At 44.9% G+C, this 22,745-nt stretch overlaps 2 protein-coding genes across 2 annotated transcripts in view; both read left to right on the top strand.

Moving 5' to 3' along the window:
• LOC139056032 (uncharacterized) overlaps window positions 1-22,745 on the top strand; it is a 41,623-nt gene that overhangs the window by 9,950 nt on the left and 8,928 nt on the right. The window lies entirely within an intron of this gene.
• Window positions 5,505-8,393, top strand: LOC135914890 (sentrin-specific protease 1-like). Its single transcript, XM_065447820.2, has one exon. The coding sequence runs from the start codon at window positions 5,868-5,870 to the stop codon at window positions 7,821-7,823; it is 1,956 nt and encodes a 651-aa protein (XP_065303892.1). The 5' UTR covers window positions 5,505-5,867; the 3' UTR covers window positions 7,824-8,393.

The following is a 22,745-nucleotide window of genomic DNA, read 5'->3' as shown; positions in this document are numbered from 1 at the left end:
ATGAATTTAAGGTGATGCCTTTCGGGCTTTGTAACGCCCCTGCCACCTTTGAACGACTCATGGACAACACGCTGCGTGGCCTCAAGTGGTCTATATGTCTGTGTTACCTCGACGATGTCGTGGTTTTCTCGCCTGATTTTCCTACTCACCTGATCCGCCTTAGACAAGTTTTGACCTGTCTAACGAACGCTGGCCTTCAACTCAACCTCAAGAAGTGCCGCTTCGCCGCGCGAGAGCTCACCATTTTAGGCCACGTTGTGTCCAAGCACGGCGTTCTACCCGATCCTGCAAAACTTCGAGCAGTCGCTGAGTTTCCGAAGCCTCAGACCATCAAAGAACTTCGAAGCTTCGTGGGCCTATGCTCATATTTCCGGCGCTTTGTTCGAAATTTCGCATCGATCATGGCGCCATTGACTCAGCTTCTACGCGGTGACGCCGCCCTCTCCTGCTGGTCCCCTGCATGTGACTCCGCCTTTGCTACGCTGCGTCGTCTTCTCATCTCCCCACCTATTCTTCGCCATTTCAACCCGTCAGCTGCAACTGAAGTACATACAGATGCCAGCGGGGGTCGGTCTCGGCGCCGTACTCGCCCAACGAAAGGCGGGCTACCCCGAATATGTAGTCGCCTATGCGAGTCGCACACTGACGAAGCCTGAGGCCAATTACAGCGTGACCGAAAGAGAGTGCTTGGCTTTAGTATGGGCACTTGGCAAGTTCCGACCATATCTGTACGGGCGCCCATTCGACTTGGTCACAGATCACCATGCGCTTTGTTGGCTCGCCAACTTGAAAGATCCCACTGGCCGCCTAGCCCGTTGGGCACTACGCATCCAGGAGTACGATATTCGCGTCGTCTACCGCAGTGGACGCACTCACTCCGACGCAGATGCCTTGTCTCGTTCACCTTTACCTCCAGACTCGGCCTGCGCAACAACTTCCGCACATTCCGTGTCATCTCTCGACATGGACTCCTTTGCAACCGCACAACGTCGTGACCCGTGGGTCGCTTCTCTTTTCGACTATCTTTCTGGATCGTCGACCCTCCCTGTATCCCGAACCCTCCGACGCCAAGCAGTTCATTTTGCCATTCGTGACCAGCTGCTGCACCGACGCAATTACACTCCTGAAGGTCGTCGGTGGCTTCTGGTGGTTCCCCGCAGCTTAAGGTCTCAAATATGTGCCGCTTTCCACAACGATCCGCAGTGTGGCCATGCCGGAGTCTTCAAGACGTACGAACGAATTCGCCACCGCTACTACTGGCGCGGCATGTACAATTTTGTACACAAGTTTGTTCGGTGCTGTCTTGACTGTCAACGCCGCAAATCGCCGCCTTTACGCCCATCTGGTGCCTTGCAGCCGCTCCCGTGCCCTGCCACACCCTTCGATCGCGTCGGCATCGACCTATACGGCCCGCTTCCTATGACACCTGACGGCAATCGGTGGATCGTCGTTGCTATTGATCATTTGACTCGCTACGCCGAAACTGCTGCTTTACCAAGTGCTACAGCGCGGGATGTAGCCTCTTTCGTCCTACATCGCTTCGTGCTTCGACACGGCGCACCTCAGGAACTCCTCAGCGATCGAGGTCGCGCCTTCCTCTCCGATGTCGTCGAAAGTTTGCTTTCGGAATGCCATATTATTCATCGGACAAGCACGGCATACCATCCACAGACTAACGGGCTCACAGAGCGATTTAACCGCACACTTGGTGATATGCTCTCTATGTACGTGGCATCTGATCATGGTAACTGGGACCGCATCCTTCCATTCATCACGTTCGCGTACAACACCGCGATCCAGGCCACTACGGGATTTTCACCTTTCTTCCTCCTGTATGGCCGCGAGCCTACGCATACCATCGACACGCTCCTCCTTCCATACCGTCCTGACGCCTCCGAGTGTCTACCTGTTTCCGACGTCGCCCGACAAGCCGCAGAATGCCGCCAGCTAGCGCGCTCCTTTACGGCAGAGCAACAGCAGCGCCAGAAAGCAAACCGCCTCGACACGCATCCAAGCACGACCTACGCTCCAGGCGTTCTTGTGTGGTTGTCGGTCCCTTTCCAAACGCCGGGGCTTTCCTCGAAACTCGTCCCAAAATTCGAAGGGCCTTACCGAGTCTTGGAGCAAACATCCCCGGTGAATTTTCTCATTGAGCCCCTGTCACCACCTGAAGACTTGCGCCGGCGTGGACGTGACATTGTCCACGTCTCGCGTCTCAAGCCCTACCACGACCCTCTGCCTCCCGATTCTTAAGGCGCCAGGATGGCTCTTTTTGTCCGGGGGGAGATTGTGAAGAAGAAGACGCGCCTCGCGGCACAGCCGCATCGCCAACGCGCGGCTCGTCTCGGCTCGCGCTGTTGATTGCTGGCGTCCGTTTGGACAGTGCTTCGGGCTGCTTCGCCGTTCCCGGTTGCTGTGCCGTTACATTAGGAGCCGCCAATAAACCTTTTCTCATACAGTTCACTTTGTCAGTCCACCTAAATTTAGCATTGTTTATAAATTCTGCTTAAGTGCTTCAAGATTTTATGTATTCTGTACACTTCTACAGGTCAACACCACCACATATTTCATGTAAGTAAAAGTTACTATGCAGAAAATGCTCGTTTTATTTGAAGACCAAGCAGCTTAAGTGATAATGCATGTCCTGACTAGGTAAAGTTAAAAGTGACCAAACATATTTTTCAAAGAAAGGCTATGTATATGTACTACAGGCAATACAAACCTCTATTTGCATGCCGCTGCTATAGGTCCCATGACCAGTGTGACTTGCTTTCTGTGAGCAGTACAGGCTGCACAGAGCTGTCAAGTCAGCTAGTCTTTAGCCTATCTAGCTTGCTTTCCTGGTGCTTTCATGTATACAAACCAGAATGCCGCCTTCTACAGTATTATGCTGAAGATTATAAACGGTTGCCTGACACTGTGCCTTGCAATGTTCACAGGCATCCGGCTTACCAGGAGACATCATTTGTGTTGGCAACAGTAGGTGAGAGGTAAATAAAAAATAAAGTACACATTAATTTAAAATCCTTCATCTTCACTGCATTGTGCAACATGAGGATGCCTTTCCAAAGGAATGTAGCCAGTGCCATCTGCAAGCACATTGCTCACCAGCTGGAGTGGCTTCATTTCGACACTGGTGACACGCAAAGACATCATTGTGCTTGAAGTGAGGTGCATGTAAAGCACCACAATCCAATAAAACTGCTCATATTTTATACATGTACTGCGTTTTTGCTCCCACTTTGATGTTGACATGATGAGCCTGAATGCCATCAGCCATCCCATACAAAAACTGTCCCAACTTTCATTCAAATGACTCAACCTAACTGTGATAGGCTAGCAATTTTCTTGTTTGAATATGCTGTTCAGTTTGTGCATGTTATAGTGCAGGCATACCACCAATTGAGTTAAGCATTGTGAAAATCAAGTACACTACATTGCCTACTTAAGCACATGAACATTTAAGCAACAAAATCTTTTTCTGCTCATGCAGTGACCTACAGCTACAAAGGAAGACACAAAGACAGTGCACACGTGTAGGTAATATCAAGCTTTGATGCAGACATAGTAAGCTGTGGTGAGGAATGAAGTGTAATATGTGTTTCCACTTCTGCAGGAATTTTGTGGAAGTGCTGGAGAGTCAAGGTTTTGTACAGCTACTAATTTATGTATGTGGTCTAATAAACCATTGCAAAGTGAATGTGTGGCATCAGCAACAGATAGCCAGGCACTATCACAAAAAGAAGCAAAATAATGCTAGGTTGTCAAAAGTTGCAAATTCTGGAGGAGAGAGAGAAAAGGACAAGACTGCATCGATCAATTGGACATGACTGAAGGCATGCACGGTATGTCGAGCAAGAAGCAGACAGAAGGAGTACTAAAGAAACGCATGAAGGAGAAGCCTGACAGTGTGTGAAGGCAAGAGCATCACATGAAAAGAAAAATTTGAAGAAAGTAGCAAATGAATGGGGAGCTCAGATGCCAAGGAGCAAGAATTTTCTGCTAGAAATGTTATTGCTGTTGTGCCTTAGCCCTGGTGCTGCAAATGGAAGGTGGAAGAAACAAGTACAGTACAAGTTGAAAAAGTGCTGTGGCAAGAGTGAGCGGCATTAGATCGGTGCCTCATCAAAATGATTGAATTTGCAGTGCTCATCTGCACTCAACAAAGTGTGCTAACCTGTGTTGCTGGAAGTGTGCGAGCTATCTCGAGATGAAATGTGCAATTAGCCAGCTCTTCCAGATTCAGAAAAGACATAAGACCAGAGGAAAATTTCTAAAACTGCAAGACAGCAGCCTGATTTGTTAAATCACATTTTGTATGTTTCCAGTAGAAGCACTTGCACCAACGAAAACTAAGTTGCATTAAAGGTTGGACTTTAGAAAGTGCATCAACACTACACCAACGATAAATGCAATTCCACTACATGGATAACTTGCCTTGTATGAAAACATTGTTTTCACCTTTCCCTCTCCTGTTCGCCACATAAGCATTGCGGATTAAACAAAGTCTCACTGTTTCGTGCAATGCGTTTGTCACTGGCTGACCACTGAGACACCGAACAAGTGTACTGGCAGGCATTCAGAGCTATTTCGCATGCGGTTGTAGTGATCTGAGCCCTTGTTTCGCCCACATAGAGCGCCCCGCATATGAGCTAGACATTGTAACAGCCGGGATTATTAACTAGCCAATATCAGTGTTACTGCACAGCTTTCACAAAGGTCTACTGCTATGAAATTGCATGACGACCACTTTTCTTTTGCATACATTTCTTCCGTATTCATCCGCAGGGCGTAGTGTTTTGCCAGTGTGGCTATACAGCTCTCGCAACGATCTACTGCTCAGATTGCATGACGACGCAAGTTTTATAGTTACACATACAGAGTACAAGATTTCCATTCCCACGAGCCTCCAAGTGTGCTGTATTCTCAGTTACATTAAGAACTAATGCATCGGCACGGCAGTTAATTCATAAACTGTTTCCGTTCCCGCGATTCCCCTGAAGTGTGTGGTATGCTCACCTTGATCAACGACACTAATGAACAATGCATCGGCACGACGTAACGCTTTGCCACTAAAGCCATCCGAGAAGACACCTCACTTCCAAACGTATACCCTTGCGACTATAAAATTTAATATGCCACCGTCGCAACAAAATAGACACAAACTCACCTCGGACGCGGCTTTTTTCGCCTTGCCGGCCACGCATCCTGTCGATTCTGTGCTGCAAGCTCGGCTAGGGACAAACGGAGCAAACGGTTTTCTTCCCCGTAGTACCTAAACGACGAGAAATCTTGAGCACCAAAAGTCCCCACATTTCTCTCTCGCAGCTACTGCTCCTCGCGCGTGCGCAGAAACGGCGGTGAAATCCATTTTCGATGTGCTCGTAGAAATCTTGAGCACCAAAAGTCCCCACATTTCTCTCTCGCAGCTACTGCTCCTCGCGCGTGCGCAGAAACGGCGGTGAAATCCATTTTCGATGTGCTCGTCTAGTGGTACTGGGTGAGCCCCCACTTCGCTCCGAGCCAAGTACAGCATGTTCCGCGATCATTGATTTTCTCGTTTCTGCTGACAATACGTTAATAAAAACATAGATAATTAAGTTTTCTTTAGTACTGCGACGGTTCCTTATTCTACGGCACTGCGAGGGCCGATAAACGAACTCCCATTGATGTTAGACACGAAATGGACATATGAAAGCAACGCTGAGGCACTCGTTTCCGTCCGCCATTTTTGTTTGCGCCAACTTATGCTGGGCGGCTCACATCGAAGTCAAGTATTTCTGATGGATTACAAGAAATAAGTTCACTAGTATACAGTATCAATTATCTTCTGGTGGATCACACTGGCTTGCCAAACGGACTGACCAATGTTGGCGAGACTGAAGGCCAAGCTCCTCCGTTTCTTTTTACCTTCTCACAGGGACGGCGTACCGCCGGAGGACCGCCGGCGCGCTTCAGAGAAACGTAAACGCGACGAAAGCATGGATGGTGACAATGATGATGACGACGATGTCATTGTCGAGGCCTGGAACAAACGCAAGCACTTTCGCACGAACGACACTCGTCTGGCAGGGCCGGGCAGAGCGGATAATCGTCACGAGAGCTGGCTGCGCTGGGCGATCCGCAAGCCGATGCAAAACTACTTCGTCGGCCAGGCGGTCAGTTGTCTCACCCCGAGCGCACCTGAAGCTCCCCACCAGCGACCTGTTGTGCCGCGGTTACAACCTCTGCACGAGCAGATGACGTTCTGGCCTCTGGAGCGGAACCAGAACGACAGATCTTCGTCCGGTTCTGCGTCGAGAGCGTCGCTACTGTCGACGGCTGAGCGCCCCGAGCCAACGTTGGAGCTTGGCGGGCCCGTCGAGAACCACAGCTCATCACTGTATAAAGCCGGCGGCGCGCATACGCAGAGGTCGCAGCCTCAGAGTCCCGAGATGCAGAAATCACTGAGTCCAACAAACGCCGATTCCGCGGTTCCAGTGCGCAATGGTGGTCGCTACCTGGCTTCGACGCCGTACAGTTGCATGCGCCTTCAAGAGAAGCGCGAATACCAGTTGCTTCTTCGGCAGCAGTGCACCGCTCCGCACTGCAATATGAAGCTAAGTTTGCAGGATGCGTCCATGAGTACCACTGACACCAATAGCACCGTTGGTTTCACGAAGACCGAGTGGCCTCTTTCGAGATCCCGATCGCCAGATGCGACGAAGGCTGTGAAACCGCGGGGTGATAGGCCAGCCCTTGCCTCTTTTACGAACTCGTCTTCTTCGACGAGGCATTTGACACCTTCGAAAATTAAGGCGTCCTCAAAACCTTTGCCGACTCCTGCGTCGACATTTCCCAAGCCAACTCGCGGGGCAGCTTCGTTAGCTCGTGATCCTCCTACAGCAAAGAACTCGTCGGCGTCTTCGTCATCAACGGCGCACTCGTCGTCGCCTGAAGTGCCAGAACTTCCTTCCAGCCACTTCTTTTCACCGGCATGGCTCCAGGAGCTAAAAGACAAGCTCACACACATGGACCAAACTGCTCAGGCATGTATAATATCCAAGGAAAAGGGTTTAGAAGTCAAGCTAGAGAAAACTTATTCGTTGCATTCAAGAAAAAAGCCTCCTGTAACGGAGGTCCAAGCAGAAGTGATCAAGAAAGAAGTGCTCCCCAAGCTAACACCCAAGATGGAAGCTGCTATCGACAAAGCCCTGAGGCCAACTCCTGCCGATGAAGTGATCGCCACGGGATTCAAGCTGACGGTGACGCGTAAGGACATGGAAACACTTGCTGGTTTGAATTGGCTGAATGATGAGGTCATCAACTTCTACATGAACATGCTCATGGAGCGCGGCCGCACACAGCCGGGCCTGCCTTCGGTGTATGCCTTTAACACCTTCTTCTACCCCAAGCTGCTTGCCAGCGGTTATGCTGCTATCAAGCGTTGGACGCGACGAGTGGATATTTTTGCACACGACCTGATTCTTGTTCCTGTACATCTGGGCGTACACTGGTGCCTGGCGGTCATTGACTTCCGACACAACAAAATTCGTTATTATGACTCCATGGGCGGCAGAAATCCTGAGTGCCTCGAGGCGCTGCGCAAGTACCTCCAGGAAGAAAGTAGAGACAAAAAGCAGAAGGAACTTGATCTATCCAAGTGGACCTACGAGACTGTGAAAGACATTCCGCACCAAATGAATGGAAGTGACTGTGGCATGTTTGCACTGAAGTATGCGGAGTACATTACACGAGATGCGAAGATCACTTTTGAACAGTTGAACATGCCATACTTCAGGAGGCGCATGGTGTATGAAATTCTTACCAACAAGCTTCTCTAAAATGAATATGGGCAGTTGGCACATTGGTGATCGACATCATCTATCTAGCATGAGGACATGATGAGGCCTCGCTGCCTGTGCAACTTCTGCCGACGCTCTTCATTTCTACACTTGCTGTCCATATTGGAGCTTTACCTTGAAACATAGAGCTTTGTGCTCGTGGTGATAGCGGCGCAATGATGCGTTTCGAGCTCGACTGGCATGGGCAGGTCACTGTTATGAGGTGTGGGCGGCCTTTGCCGTGCTTGTTATTACGAATTTTTTAACCTTTTGCGGAATGCCGTTTTTCTAAATGGAATGTGTCATGCCTCATAACACCTGTATTTATTCTCAGAAACTTTTTTGTTACATTGCTCATTTTCTTTGTTGTACCCCAGTTTTAATATGTTCGCTTCATGTCTATTGTACTATAAGTAGTGTCATGACCCTTTCATTTCTTGCTTTTCAATATTTTGTTATGGTCTGGGTACATTTTCTGTTCATGGAAAAAAATCATGCTCTTTCTTATCACTGTAATTTTCGAAACTGAACACAATTATGGAGGAATAAATACGAGTTTTATTACTTGTATATGCTGGACCTTAGCTTGAATTAAAATTTTATTTTTTCCATGGCCATTCATATACTTCGGCCATGTAATTAGAAGAGCTGTGCACAAAATTAAACCACTAATGCTACCACAATATCCTGAGCCATCGCCCTGGTTATCAGTTCATTCAATTACATCCTGTAGGATGTAATTGAAGACTTGGGCGGGCTGTGCCTGGTGTAAGAACAGAAAGACTTGGTAGCCAGACCGAGTGCGACTGTGGATTGATATGCTTCACTAATGCTTCCTAGTGGCGCGTCCCTGCGAACTACGCTGTTAAAGTCAAGGTTGTATAAATAACATATACTGCTAACAGGGCACATGGAGGGCAAATCTGCTCCAAGGTTTGCTTGACATTGCGCAGTGATGCAGGTCACTCCGCTACTGCTTCATTCACAGATGCAGCGCAGAAGTCAAAGGGACATCAGTGTTACCAAAAGAATTCAACTGCCACCTATGTAGGGTTGCTGCAGCACTGGCATTGTGGGTTTGGCAAAACCACGAAACCCAAAATACAAAAGCGTCCATTTTCTGTAAATGCAGTTTCGATAGTGACGCGACGCTCCTGAGCCTACAGCTGGCTTATTTACAGCACAGCAGAGATGCAGCGTACACAAGCAGGCAAAAATGAGATTGCAATGTCAAAAATGGCATGCTAAGTTGCCAGGCATGCAAATGAACAACTATTAAATCTGGCTCCTCTGGCGCCCTCTACTTCGGTGGGTTATAGTGCCCGAGCAAGACATCCGACCTCAACGTGGATGGCTACGCCAGTGAGCTGCCACAAGATGTAGTGACGTGTGCAACATGTGATGCACACTGTGGAGCAAACTGTAGAATTTCTCCACCATGTGAATACCGCTTTACAGAGCAAAATTCCACCTGCAATGACTGCTAGTTGTATGTAAAATGCTCAGATAACCTGTGGCACCCTGCAATCTGTGGGATTCTTACCAGGATTAACAACTACTTCCTGTATATTGTGAAACATGTTCCACGAGAAAAGGCGGGGAGAAGCAGAGCTGGGCAAACATTGCAATTGTATCGGGATACGATACAAGTTACTCTGGCAACATGTATTTCAGATACTGATACAAGATACTACTGCAGTTATTTTATCTGATACAATACTTTCCATTTGTATCTTAAGATACTTTGATGCATTTGCAAGTTTCTTATTATAGATCTATATAATGTAGCGGAAAATAAGTATGCTCAAAATTGTTTGCTTAGAAGTTTCCTAACTCGGACCAATCTTGCTTCATTTGAATGAAATGTCTGTTAGTGTCTCAAAATATTTGTATTTCTTGCTCAAAGTATAATATTTTCATTCCGAAACAATTTATTGGAGTTGCTTTAGCTGCTTAATACGAAAGCACATTATGTACTGTGCTGTCAGGGGTTTTGCTTGTCGCTTTTGTAATTGATGTGAATCGCTGCTCTGCTTGCCAACCAGCTAGTGGGTCGCCATCTAATTACAAGAACGTCAATAAGAAGCTTCTGCACCATGGCGCAAATACCGCTGTGTAGTTTTAACTTGTCCACGTAGTACCATTTACACAATACTGGATAACGTATGTAGCAATTGTAGCAATTGCTACGAACGGGTGGATGTCTGATTTTCTCTTCATTAAATACTGGATAACTGGACAGGTGTGCAGAAGCAACAATGCTGGTAGCTTCATTTTTTTGTGATGCATCATGTAAACAGAGAGCACATAAAGCTGCAATAACCTTTCATATTCTACTTATCTCCTGGCGTAAAGCGTTCGTTTGCGATGTATTCTTGAACATGCTATCCTTTTACAATTTTTCTTCTATGAGAAAACTTGTGCATCCAAAAAACAGTTCATACGTGTTGTAGTGGCGCATAGTGTCGCAGTATACTGCCGCTATTCACACTACTGCCACTTCTAGCTCCAATTGTCTGGTGATTTGCAGCAGTAAGAAATTTAAGGGCGTGCTAAAAAAAAAAGATATATCTAAGTAAAATGTAAAGGTGGTTACGAATCACAATCACAGTGAATACATAGAAACACAATACAGGCAGCACAGCTAATAGCTATGACATTTAGGCATGAAGTATTGTCAATTTACCTGCTAAGGTCAGACAATAGAAAATTCAGTGCCTGGGGAAACTTGGGTAGCTTAGTGGCAGCAATATCAATCAGCTCGAGAAGTGGAATTCACCCGGCGTTTATAGCTTTGCAAGGTGATTGCACGAGCAGTATCTTGTATCTTAAGATACACTATACATTCTTTCATGTATCGGAAATACAGGTATTAATACAAGTCTTGCTAGACATATCATGATACACATACAAGATACGCAAAGAGTATCCAAGATACAGGTATCTTCGATACTGCCTAGCATTGGCGAGATGTGTATGAAGGATAACCAGGTTTTATGTGGCATGACCTTGCTTGTAAGTTAGCGCTCTCAAATTTGGAGATGTGGTACATGTGCTGTTGGCCACTTCGTAAATGTACCTTTCGGTGGTTGGAAGTGCTGAACATCTCTGCAAAATTGCAAATGCAATGTGAACGGGTAAACTATAATGCCCACTTCACATGCTGCAATTTTGTCACATTCACTTTCATTGATCACGGTGGTTGCGATTTTTCCATTTGTGAGCACCTAGTGCAAGACTGAATTATTCTTGCTGACTTATTCAGTATAGTTCGGTGAAAGCTTGTGTGTTTCTTTCTGTCATCTTTAATTCCCATTACCCCCTTAGCCCAACACAGGATAGCCAGCCAGTCTACACTGGCTAACCTCCCTGTCTTTCTCTCTCGTTCTCTTCAGTGCTTCAGTGCTCGTTCTCTTCAGTGCTTAAGTTTTTTTGTTTTTTTTTTCTCCTTTTTTTTCTCCTTCTTTCTTTCTCACCTATTGCATCCCCTTACCCCTCCCCCAGTACAGGGTAGCCAACCGGAGATAATCTCTGGTTAACCTCCCTGTCTTCCCTTTGCCTTTCTCTCTCTCTCTCTTCAGTAAGAACAAAGAAAAACAAACTAGAAGCTGCTCTCTTGAAACAATTTTTGTGCTTGAATTCATGTGGCTCTCAAAACAGAAAATGAGCTGGCAGGCCGTAGTAACGTGTCTGACAAGCTGCATTGCTCTTTGTTCCCCGTACATGCCACATGTGCGATTTTGCAGAGAAGTTCAATTCCTGCAAACATAAAAAAATTGCATGCACGAAGTGGCGAAAGGCATGTTTGTTGTGTCTGCAAGTTGGCGAGTGCAAAAGCGCAGACAAAATTGCACCATGTGGAACAGGCTATAGGCAATTATTCGCGGTATAGCAGGTAAAGTGTCAAGTGTCTTGAAGCATGTTGGTTCCCAGCTGAGCCATTTGGCTCATACGTTTTAGAAAGTCAGGCAACACTTATATTAAAATTCGGAAAAAAAGAACAGGTTGCTGATTGAGCAATGTGTTGTCTTTTTTTTTTCTGTGTAATCAAAATAAGTATCTTCTGAATTCTTGGAAAATTGTCTTGAAGTAAATGCAAGAGTCTGTTATGTTTGTGCATTTATGATTCGGGTCTTACCTAGGATGTATCATGGTTCTTTTAGCTCCAGTATAACTTCATTAGGAAAAAAAGAAAATGATGATGAGCCACATTAGGTTAACAATTTTAAAAATTTGCCGTCATGTTGGCACATGAAACCTCTGTTCTAATCAGTGTTGGAATAATAATTAGGTTTACTTTATGAATGGGACATGCTATATTTTTACAACCATTGCTGTGTTGCCATGATTCTGATATATTTCTGTTCTTCGTTTCATGCTTAGCACGCAACTCTGTCGAAGTTGTGCAAGCTATATGATCATAGTAGTCTTACTGCACACATTTCGCGGTGCAGTTGTTTCAAGTCTGCGACAATTTTTGTGGAATAACTACGCAATATACTACATCTACAACTTGTGGATGTAAGGTTATGTCAAATAATGTATTATTTGTGCACCTTCGTGCATCCAGTAGAAAAATCACCTACTATGTTTTAGTCGCGAGCACAAGTGCTGTGCTGTGGCTGCAGGTTGCAGAAATGTGGCATTCTGCTCATTTGGTGGTAAATATAGGTTCAGAGCTGCGACACCTTCCATGTAATAAATACAGTGCATTTTGCGACAGGAAAGCATGAGACCTAATGTGACATCATTTGACATGACACGTACCTATATCTTTCATACGTGGCACATTATTTTTTGGTCGCGAATGCCAGTGGTGGGAGAAGTCTCTCGGGGCTTCGCAGCACTGCTTGCTGCATATGAAATCGAATACACGTACGGATTGTACCACCAGCAGTGACACTGGAGATCCTGAGCAACCAACACGTGTTGGGAATGTTTCGGTCCTATAGGTGACAAACTGGCAATAATGGCCATACTGATATTGCTGCTGCTAGAAGTTGAACGGTAGCAATGACATGGTCATCACATGTTGCAATGACTCAGTGAGGATTATGTGTGCTTTGGTTGACAATATCTGCGCCGTCCACTGGGTCGCATTAACGCGCTTGTGTGCGCACTCACTCACACTCAACTGCACTCATTTCTCTGGCGTGAATGTGAAAATGCGAGCAAGTGTGAATGCGAGTGAGTGCGAATGCAAGTGTGTGTGAGTGCAAATGTGAATGCTAATTAGTGATTGCAAATTCTGGCATAGTGCTCACAAAATGTTTGCAGGACATTGCCTTAGAGCAAGGGTGAGCAGATTGTTGTCAAAATAGTTTGATTCTGTAAGACAAACATAAAGCACTTCCCGCCACATCCTCTTACGAACATGTCTTGTCTAGGTGGTTTAAAACATGTTGAGGTACAGGCAAATGGACTCTGCAGCAATCATGCAAAAGAATGTGAGAACTTATGTTCACTTATATTGGCAGGGTATTATATATACCTCTACTGCATAATGGGATATTATTCCTTTTTTCCTTTCCGTAGCAAAGGGTGCTGACATAGGGCATACATTTTCCTTATCTGTTTTTCTGCTGCTGCTGCTTGAAACAAAAAAATGTGCTTCAATCCATGCTGTGAAGGTAGTTGGGCAGTGAAGCTGGGGTGTCACCTGATCTGATAGACCAATGTGACATAGCCTTGAACTGGGCCCTGCCGAGCCTGAGCAAGACGCCGTTGTGCATAGTGACGTTGCTGTTCTTTTTGTCACTCATCATATTCGCGATGCTCTTCAGGTGTCCTAACTCTGCGTGGCTTGCTTTGGGCACGAACCGCTGCATCTTGCCTTGCCTGAGCCTGACTTTGTTGTGCATGTTGACATTGCTTTTCCGATCACTGCTCATTGTGTTCAGGCTGCTCTGCGAGAGTCTTAACTATGTGTGGCCTTTTCATAGCACTATCAGAACACAATTGAAATCGGTTGCTACGCGGGTTTTTCTTCTACATATAAAAGTGTAGTTACGTCACTCCCTGCTTTGTATGCTGCAGTTGCCGCTTCCCGGCGACTGCAGCTTATGCAACCATAATCTTTACCTATGTGCAAAGGCAAGCTATGCGCGAAGGCAAGCCCGAAACTATGCATGAAACACTATGTGCGCAGGCAAGCTTTCTGGTTCTTTATTTTTTTCCCCTCACACAGCTGGCACTGCGGACGTGCAGAGGTGAGCGCCATTTGGTGGTACTGCAAAGAACTCAGCGGCGCATGCGGTGCATGCCTCCCACTGTGATTGGCTGAGTTCTTGCCCACGGAAATGACTAATGCATTTGGGGGGGGGGGGGGAGGTGGCAGAGGTATACAGCTTCACTATAAAATGTGCACCTCCATATGGTGACATCGCAAATGTTGTGCTGGCATGCACGAACTGGCCATAGCTCTGCTTGATTTTCTTAGCCCCATAGTATAGATAACCAAGTCTTTATCTAACACTCCTCCTCGACTTGGTGGGGTAAGCACCACTCCTCAGCTGAATGGTCACTGTGATTCAATGGCACTCACATATCCGCCCAATGTGTAGGCCATTTCTCATCGAGCGAACACTTGCTACAAAATGAAGCAACTTCTCAACCTTCCCATAAGAGCCGCAGAAGAGCATCGCTGCATTGCACTCGCTATTGAAGTGAGTGGTAGCATTAGCCTGCTCTTGGCAGAGTGACAGGATCATGGTGTAGCATAGAGCTGTGAGGCACACAACCAATGATAGAGTCAAAATGCGAAAATACCTACATGCTGAAGTCTGAAGGCACATCAAAAAACTATATAGGGGCCACTAGCACAAAGCATTACAAATGTGGGTAAACTTACATGCAACTCAAATTTTTTGTGCAAGTGCCCTCGAGTGGCCATAATTACTTCAAGGCCCACCAAACAATATGGCATCTTGGTTAGGCAAAAATGTGGCCCTATGACTTAAAAGAGCTCGTCAATCATTTGAGAACCACTGCTACTCCCTCCATATTTTATTCTCATACTGCCCTGCTACAGTCCTGTTTGCCCTTTCCTGTGTTTCAGTGCTTCATACCCTTTTATGGGCACAGTTGCACTGTAATGAACAGCTTTATCATTGAAGAGTGAAGGTCATTGTTGGAAGAGCAGGGCCATGTTCTTGGCCATTGGAAAAGCAGAGCCATGCACACAGGCACATCACCGAAATGATAAAAAGGGTTCTGCACAAACACACATGACTGGATGAGCATCACGAGCACTAGCACACGTATTGCACATAACTTTATCTACACTTGTTTTCCTGCTTGCATCGGCAGCATTGGCAGTATGTTTAACAATGTTACAACCCTAAGGTGTTGGGCCAATTACAGAAGCCCAACTTCGGCCAACATGGTTAACGGTAAGTCATGTCATGAGCGAAGCTTGGTGCCTGGTTGAATAAATTGACCATGAACTAGTTGTCAACTTGTTACCAATAATTGCCCATGTTTCTTTGGGCAGCCATGGTTCAAGCCATTCGTGCGCTACCTTCAGGTTGTGCAAAGCATGCTAAACAGAATCTTTTCTTCAAGAGCAGCATTAGCCACTATATGTCACATCACTCTACCATATCTCACACCGCTCTAGATGCTATATTTAATGGTCGAGTTTCATGATATTTATTTTTGCAAGTTATGACACAACTGGTTTGACAATATAGTGCTCCATACCATAAAATTGTGTGGGCTTTCACAAAATTAGTGCATCTTGTTCAATGTGCCGAATCCTGACTGTGATAGATGATATATGCCCAAAATTGCGCATATATAAACTTTCTTTGTGTTTGCCTCCAACATCCACACGAGTTGCAAGCATTTGCTGATTCTTTTGTCTGACTGACGACATCGTACTGTGACCGTGGCCAGACTCTAATAAATCGAGTTGCAGAATCCTTAATCTATTATTTAAGCGTGTGCATAGCATCAGTCTGCTCCCACTGCTGTGATAGGTCGAAGGACCATCTTTCAAGTGCCTGGCCATACTTACGTCCTCTGTCCTCATTGTCACCTCTCATAACTCACTTTCCCCTTCCCTTTCCTCAGCGCAGTTCATCAGGCTAGAGGAGTCTACCACAGGCCAACCTCTCGGTCACTTTTAAAACAAATCTCCTCTCCTAGCTAACTAAAAAATACATACAGAGTGTGGTGTTCACTCTAGACTATTCTAACATTCTAATACCCAACATTTGTTCAGAATTTGTGAACTGGTAGCTCCCATCCTAGAGCAAAGGTTCATTTTTTTTCTGTTATAACTTTCGTTCATCAGCCTGTCTCACTTTTGCCGCAATTATGAAAAAAAAAAAAAGATTGGGAGGTTCATTTTCTAATTATGTCCAAATGAAGGCTGCTTTATAGTCATGATTAAAAAAAAAAGAAAAGTCACAAAGGGCTGACCACCACCATCACAAATTTTATCAAAGTGTTTGTCGCTGATGAAAAAAAAAAGGGGGATTAAATTATGGGGTTTTATGTGCCAAAACCACGATCTGATTATGAGGCACGCTGTAGTGAGGGACTCTGGAAATTTGGACCACCTGAGGTTCTTTCTCACCAATATAAGTACATTGGTGTTTTTGCATTTCGCCCCCATCAAAATGTGGCTGCCGTGGTTGGAATTCAATCCCGCAACCTCGTGCTTAGCAGCCCAACACCATAGCCGCAATGTAACTATGGTGGGTGGTGGTGACGAAACATCTTGTGATAAATTTTCATGAAGTATGTGATAATGCAAATTGTCAAGTGCAGCTAGGAGACAGTTAAGCGTGCAGCTGGGCCATGAATTTCTATCAAAAGTTCACCAAATAGTAGAAATTAAAGGAAAGTAAACATTGTGTTATTTATATATCTCCATTATTACTATGTCCTTTTGAATAAATTTTGTGAGAATGTATTCATTGAAAGGTATACTTGCTATTCACTACAGTGCGTTTGCAGGTTTGAAGATTTGTTGTAGGGTCCCTATTTCCTCAAGTCCTTGTGCACTGTGAACACCATCAAGAAGACGTCCTGTGCGCCAGAAGTAGAAAAGAAATGTGTAGCCAAGTTTAAACAAGGAGAGTCCCAACATTTTGAGGCCAACTCAACGTCTTCCTCTGAAGTGACTATACTGAATGGCTGTAGCATCTTGAAGCATGTGCAACCTTTTGTTGCTGTTCCTGGCGTTCTTGCGAAAGCCGTAGCGTATGCACAAGGTCCCACTACCCAATGTATACACCCGTAACCTTGAAGTGTCAAGGCACTCCTTTCTTTAAGTTGACTGATTTAGGTTTTCCCAGATTATTTTAACCAACCAAATATCTGTTCATGTTTACCTTTAAATCCTGTGTGCGGCCTTCCTACATCTGCCACAGGGACATGAATGTTATGTCCTTGGCTGTGCACACAATATTTCGCACTTTTCACATGCTGTGCACATCCCTGGGATGTGCTTTAAGAGTCACATTATGTAGATCATGGAAGCATGTGAAGTTTTCTTTTTTTTCACAGTGCTTAGAATACATGTGATCATTTATCACACTGCCGTAGCCATCTTATATTTCCTAAATAAACTTGCTTAGAATGTGTGACAGCTTTAACTTCATGAGAATGTCACCAGAATGTGCAACACTCATTGCCACCAGTTAGACACGCTGCATCTTTGTAGCATCAATCACACACACAAATAAAATGTTGTGCAGAAATCATTAATTATCATCGTAAATGTAAGTGAATAGCTGCATGCTTCTAAAAAGCTATAGAGCTGTGTGCTTTATTAAAGCAATTGGAGCATAAATTTTTTGGTGGCGTGAAGATACTTGGCTAGCGTATGTTGTTTCACAGCGTGATTTCATACAGAAATCCATAGACTAGCACATCTGCAGTGGTAGTATAGAAGGATATACATATTTATTTATTTATTCAATACTGCAAACTTGCACAGGGGTCCAAGCAGGGTGGATACAAAAGCATTTGATTAAACGCAGGAAAAGAGTACCACATGTCAATCAGCACTAGTATGTTCAATTGGGTACGGCATCAAGTTCCAATCATTAATAGTTTGTGGAAAAAAGGAATAATTGAACACTCAAGTGTGTGCAAAATATGAGATTAAAGTGTGGGGTTGGTGGTGCTAGATGAGCCTAGTTGTTAAGGGTTCAGTATCTTATTGTATACCATTTGTTACCATGAGTTCTCAGAAAGAATCATACTGCGAAAATTTAGGAAAAAAATAAATAAATTGAACTGCTTTTCTCTGTCTTCTTTAAAGCTTTTTAATGTTGAGTTTAATACAGGGATCCCAGACTATACATGCAAACTCATCTATAGGCTGAATAAAGGATGTGTAGCAGGGAAGTTTTACACTAGCTGAGGCGTTTCTCAATTTGTGTCTGAGTGAACAGAGTTTACGAAAGGCTGATGTGCATAAGTTGTCAGTATGAATGTTCCATGACAGATTGTTACCAATGGTGACTCCCGAGTATTTGTAATTAGTAACCTCTTGTAAATTGGACGAACCTAGTTTATAAGTGTGCATCAGTGGGCTTTCTCTGCCTGTGATTCGTAAATTATAACACCTATTTTCGCATTCAGAAGCACTCAATATACATATTGCACCAATCTAAAAATGTTCTTTAAGTTGTTAAGTTCAAGTTGATTATTATGGGAAGTTATATCTCTGCCCATATAAGCCAATTCGTCATGCCTCCAGTGGCAGAAGCACTTACGTGGAAGACAATTGCCATCCTCCTCTTCCACACCTGCCACAGGGGGAGAGGGTGGCAGGCAAAGAGAAGGGCTGCTGTCCTTCTTGAGCGCTCCAACATGGCACCTAACTTTCAGGTGCCTTAGAGCTCACATGGGACAGCATGCGTGTTTCAAAGAACTACATATCACATGAGGGCAAATCGGAAAGTCTTTACTTCTATTTTTTTAAGCCAAATTATGGCTGTAAATGTAAAGTCAACATATCCATTCCCAGCGGTGGACCTTTCTTGGACTGGTCCGGACTTATCTGCCGGTAGCTCTGCGGCACGGCGCTGCTGTCAGTTGTTGAAGATGCCGGCTGTGCTTCACATGCCCACAGCATATGATCAACAATGTGCGATTCGTTTTCTATGGAGCAAACGATGAACGCCCATCGAAATTCATAGAGAAATGTAGCCCACATATGGGGAAAGGTGCCTCGCTTTGAGAGGTGTGAGGCGGTGGTGTTGCGAGTTTGTGAAAGGCCATGAAAATTTGAATGTCAATGCGCGTTCGAGGAGGCCACGTGCGTTGCCGACTGATATGACAGGGGCACCTCAAATTTAGTGCTGCAATAGGACAAATGTCTGAATCGGCATGTGGACTACGTGGAAAAATAGCGTCAGGTACCTTGAATAGTACATATATTTGTAATTACCTGTATGTACCTTATTTTGGCTAATAAAATATAGAGGCAAAGACTTTTATATTCGCCCTCACAGTTGGCATTCAGCAACGAATGTGCCCCACAGCTCAGTTGCATGTAAGCGCGTGCCTTTTGCATTCATGCCTTCGTATTGGTGGTGAAAGTCTGAAAACCATCGACTACAATCAAAATGGCCAAGAGGTTTGAAGAAAGCTATTCACGTTAAGAACTGCACAAAAATGACACTGCTTGCAAACATCAGGTGCATCTTTGGAGTGCATATATAATTGTACATGCAACTTCCAATATGTAGTGGGCTAGACTTATATTCTGAGCTCCGCTCCTTCCCATGCACCAGTGCCATGTTCTATGAAGTATTTAATACAAGTGTTGTCAGAAAATATGCAATGTTCAGTTTGTGCATTAGCAGTAGGCGTTAGATCATAAGGCCCATGTTTCCGCAGAGAGCTTGCTATGGGTGCAAAATCACCAGGTTTGATATTCAAATGTCTTTAGTAACATCTAAAATGTCTATCAGAGCTAGGTGACATTAGTTGCTGCAGTTGGACAAGGATATTGCGATGTGATCGCAATGAAGTGGCTTAACAGGCGTCCTATAATTTCACAGAAGACTGGTAGGAGACAGGACATTCAATGCACATGCAAAGCATTTTTAATGCGAAAGCATTATATGGCTCATGAAGGGGAAAACTCAGCAGTGTGGCCGGAGATGGTATAAAAATTCATGTGGTCAAAGAGATGCGCACATGCCACTGCTTGTGCGTTCATCATCATCTTCTTCCACAGCTGGCTCCGATGCCACTCATAATGCCAGCGTTCCCGTACTGCCCCTTCCCCTGTGAAGGCGCTGACGGCACAGGCCCACTGCCGGTCAGTGGGGTGATTTCAGAGAGTTCTGTCGTGTGCTTCAATGGACGAAAGTTTCATGGAAATGGTACAAAAAGTCACGTGGCCACAGAGGTAGATCAAGCCGGTGGCCAGTCTTTACTCATGGCTCCTCAGCCAAACTTCCAGGATGATGGAGGTTATTGTGAGGGAAATGACTTAAATGCGTGCATGCGTAATTGGAAAGTACAAGTTTACTTCCGTAACATTGCTTGAGTGAGTTAAAAACAATACTGTTATGTTTCGTAAAATGAGTCATTATAAGAGAGACGTTGCAATGCTTTTGCATTCACCCACATAGGAACACCTAGGTGCCCTTGAATTTTTTTTTACTGCAGTGAAGACTCGCCTTAAAGCATAATGCTTGGTGGGTACTACATGTATGCTGCGAGGCCTGTGTTGTGTATAAATTCAAGCAGTTTGTGGTATTTGTTATGTACCCATTGATCATGACTGCTCGTGGAACTGTAGTGGAGGCCAGTTTATCGTAGGAGCCGTGACCGCTTGCAAGCCTGGACAAGACAATATTAAGAGGTAGGCGTCTGCTTTGACCACTGGAAGGGGGCAGTTTGAGCATAATGCCCCCAGTGTAAAGTGAGGCACGTTCTAAGTACAGGTATAGGGGGCAACCCGGGATTCTTGTAAGGGCAAACCCAACTCACAGCTTGTAGAGTACAGCTTCCTCCACGCTAGTAAGGTGATAGGGGAGGGACCAGATGCACGGTGGGGGGGCGGGGAAGAGGGCGGCTGAGTACAATGAGGAGTTGAGGTGGGAGAGGGATTGAGGAAGGGTCGGGATTGGGAGGACCTGCTGGTCAGCAGCAGCATTGTGAGGGTTTGCAGCATGGCCTTGAATCCAATGTACCTTGACGCAGGCACCTGGAGACATATTCTCGAACAACCACGTTAGGCGATACTATCACATTCGCATGACATGGTGCCCAACCAGACAATCAGCTCATCCGGTTTTGCTCAACCAGTTAATCAGCACGTGCCTGGTGGCCAAGGCGGTATTATTGCCGAAAATGATGGTCCCAGAATATGTGCTGCAATTCAGGATGTGTATCACCTCGCATATTTCCGTTGCCCTGTGAACCTCGTTGAGTTCTTCAACAGCCATTATGTAATTTGTGAAGACATCCAAGTGCGTGAGGGTAGGCAGTTTAAGAGGTAGCAGCCTGCACAGTGTCGTACATGGCTTGAAGTTCTATTATCAGAGCGCTGGCTTCCATAGGTGTGCAGTGCTTGTGACCATAGATAATACCATGGCTATAACTAAGAAATAGCATCCTCCCACTCTTCAGTATGGTAGCAGTGCCTGTAAAGATGTGGCAGGTATAAGCCCATTATCCGGATGATGTGCTCACCAGAGCGATACACTGGCAGATATCAGTTGTGCATAGACATATTCAAAAGTCCCTGAAACACCTTGCTAACTAATAGCAGAATGGCTTCACTATTAAGAGGAAGCTTTAGCTCGGGCCCAACTCCAACGTGGCCTATTCAAATACATGTAAAACGCAAAAACGCTTTGCTGAGATAATCTCTGCGCCGACATTAATGAAATTTGTTGCATTTGGGAGAGAAAATTCTTGTGAATGTTGAAAGCAGAACTTCGATTTAGGGCCTGAATAGCGTTAAAGGAATTTTAAAGAATTCAAAAGTTCAACAAAAAAATAGACACACAAAGTTTATAAATTAATAGCTCCGCATCAAGAACAGATATTGCGTTCCTGTATATGGCATCCATTAGATAATTAAAAGCACACAAATTCGATATGGCAATTTATATATTACGTGAATTTGTTACATTGTGTACAAGGGTTCTGCGAAAGCTGTATTTTCATATTACTGAACTTTTTTAGGTTCATGTGCAACTTATCAGTTTTGTCTACTTTAGATGTACCATTAGATGCAATTCACAGAATTGTGATATCACTTTTCTTGCCGAGTTACAGAGTTGTAAACTTGATAGTTTTGTTTTCAGAAAATTTTTGTCTTTTTCCAATTTTTAACAAAATATTAATGACCTAAACCAAAAATTTGAAAGCAACAGTCGCTAGATTTGAAGTTTGTCTTTTAAATCCAATAATCTTTGTCAAATTTGGTGCAGTGGTTGCCGAGAAAAACAAATTCTCTTTTTACATGCATTTAGATAGGAACACCCGGCCTAAAGCTTCCTCTTAAAGGACGTCGTCTCATGAATCCATGCTGTGAAAACTGATCAAATCGGACAAGTACAAGTGAAGTTATCGCACTGACACACGACTTTCTATTTTGCTCTCTGTTAGGGTGCCGGAAGCTACGCAGGGGAGAAACCAAGGCGGCAAAGCAACGGCCAAAAGTTGATTGTCTAGGTGGCGCAATATGGTGAAAGGGCTCATCTTGGCACTCCATGTTGGCTGCGGTAGACTACACCACGCAATGCTCCACTGCTATCTTGGAGGCTGCGCATAGCAGATCCAGCTACCAGCAGTGCAAAGATCAAATGAACTTTCTGTTTCTTTTCAGGTCGCAGACATATATATTTCACTTCTTTAAATCAAACTTGCCAATTATATGCATTATTGAGAATGCTTTTGCAATCACGAAATTAGCCAATGGCGTTGATGGGTTCA

This window comes from Dermacentor albipictus, chromosome 2 (genome assembly GCF_038994185.2).
Source record: "Dermacentor albipictus isolate Rhodes 1998 colony chromosome 2, USDA_Dalb.pri_finalv2, whole genome shotgun sequence".
NCBI classification, from domain to species: Eukaryota; Metazoa; Arthropoda; class Arachnida; order Ixodida; family Ixodidae; genus Dermacentor; species Dermacentor albipictus.
This window is presented reverse-complemented; position numbering and strand designations above follow the sequence as displayed.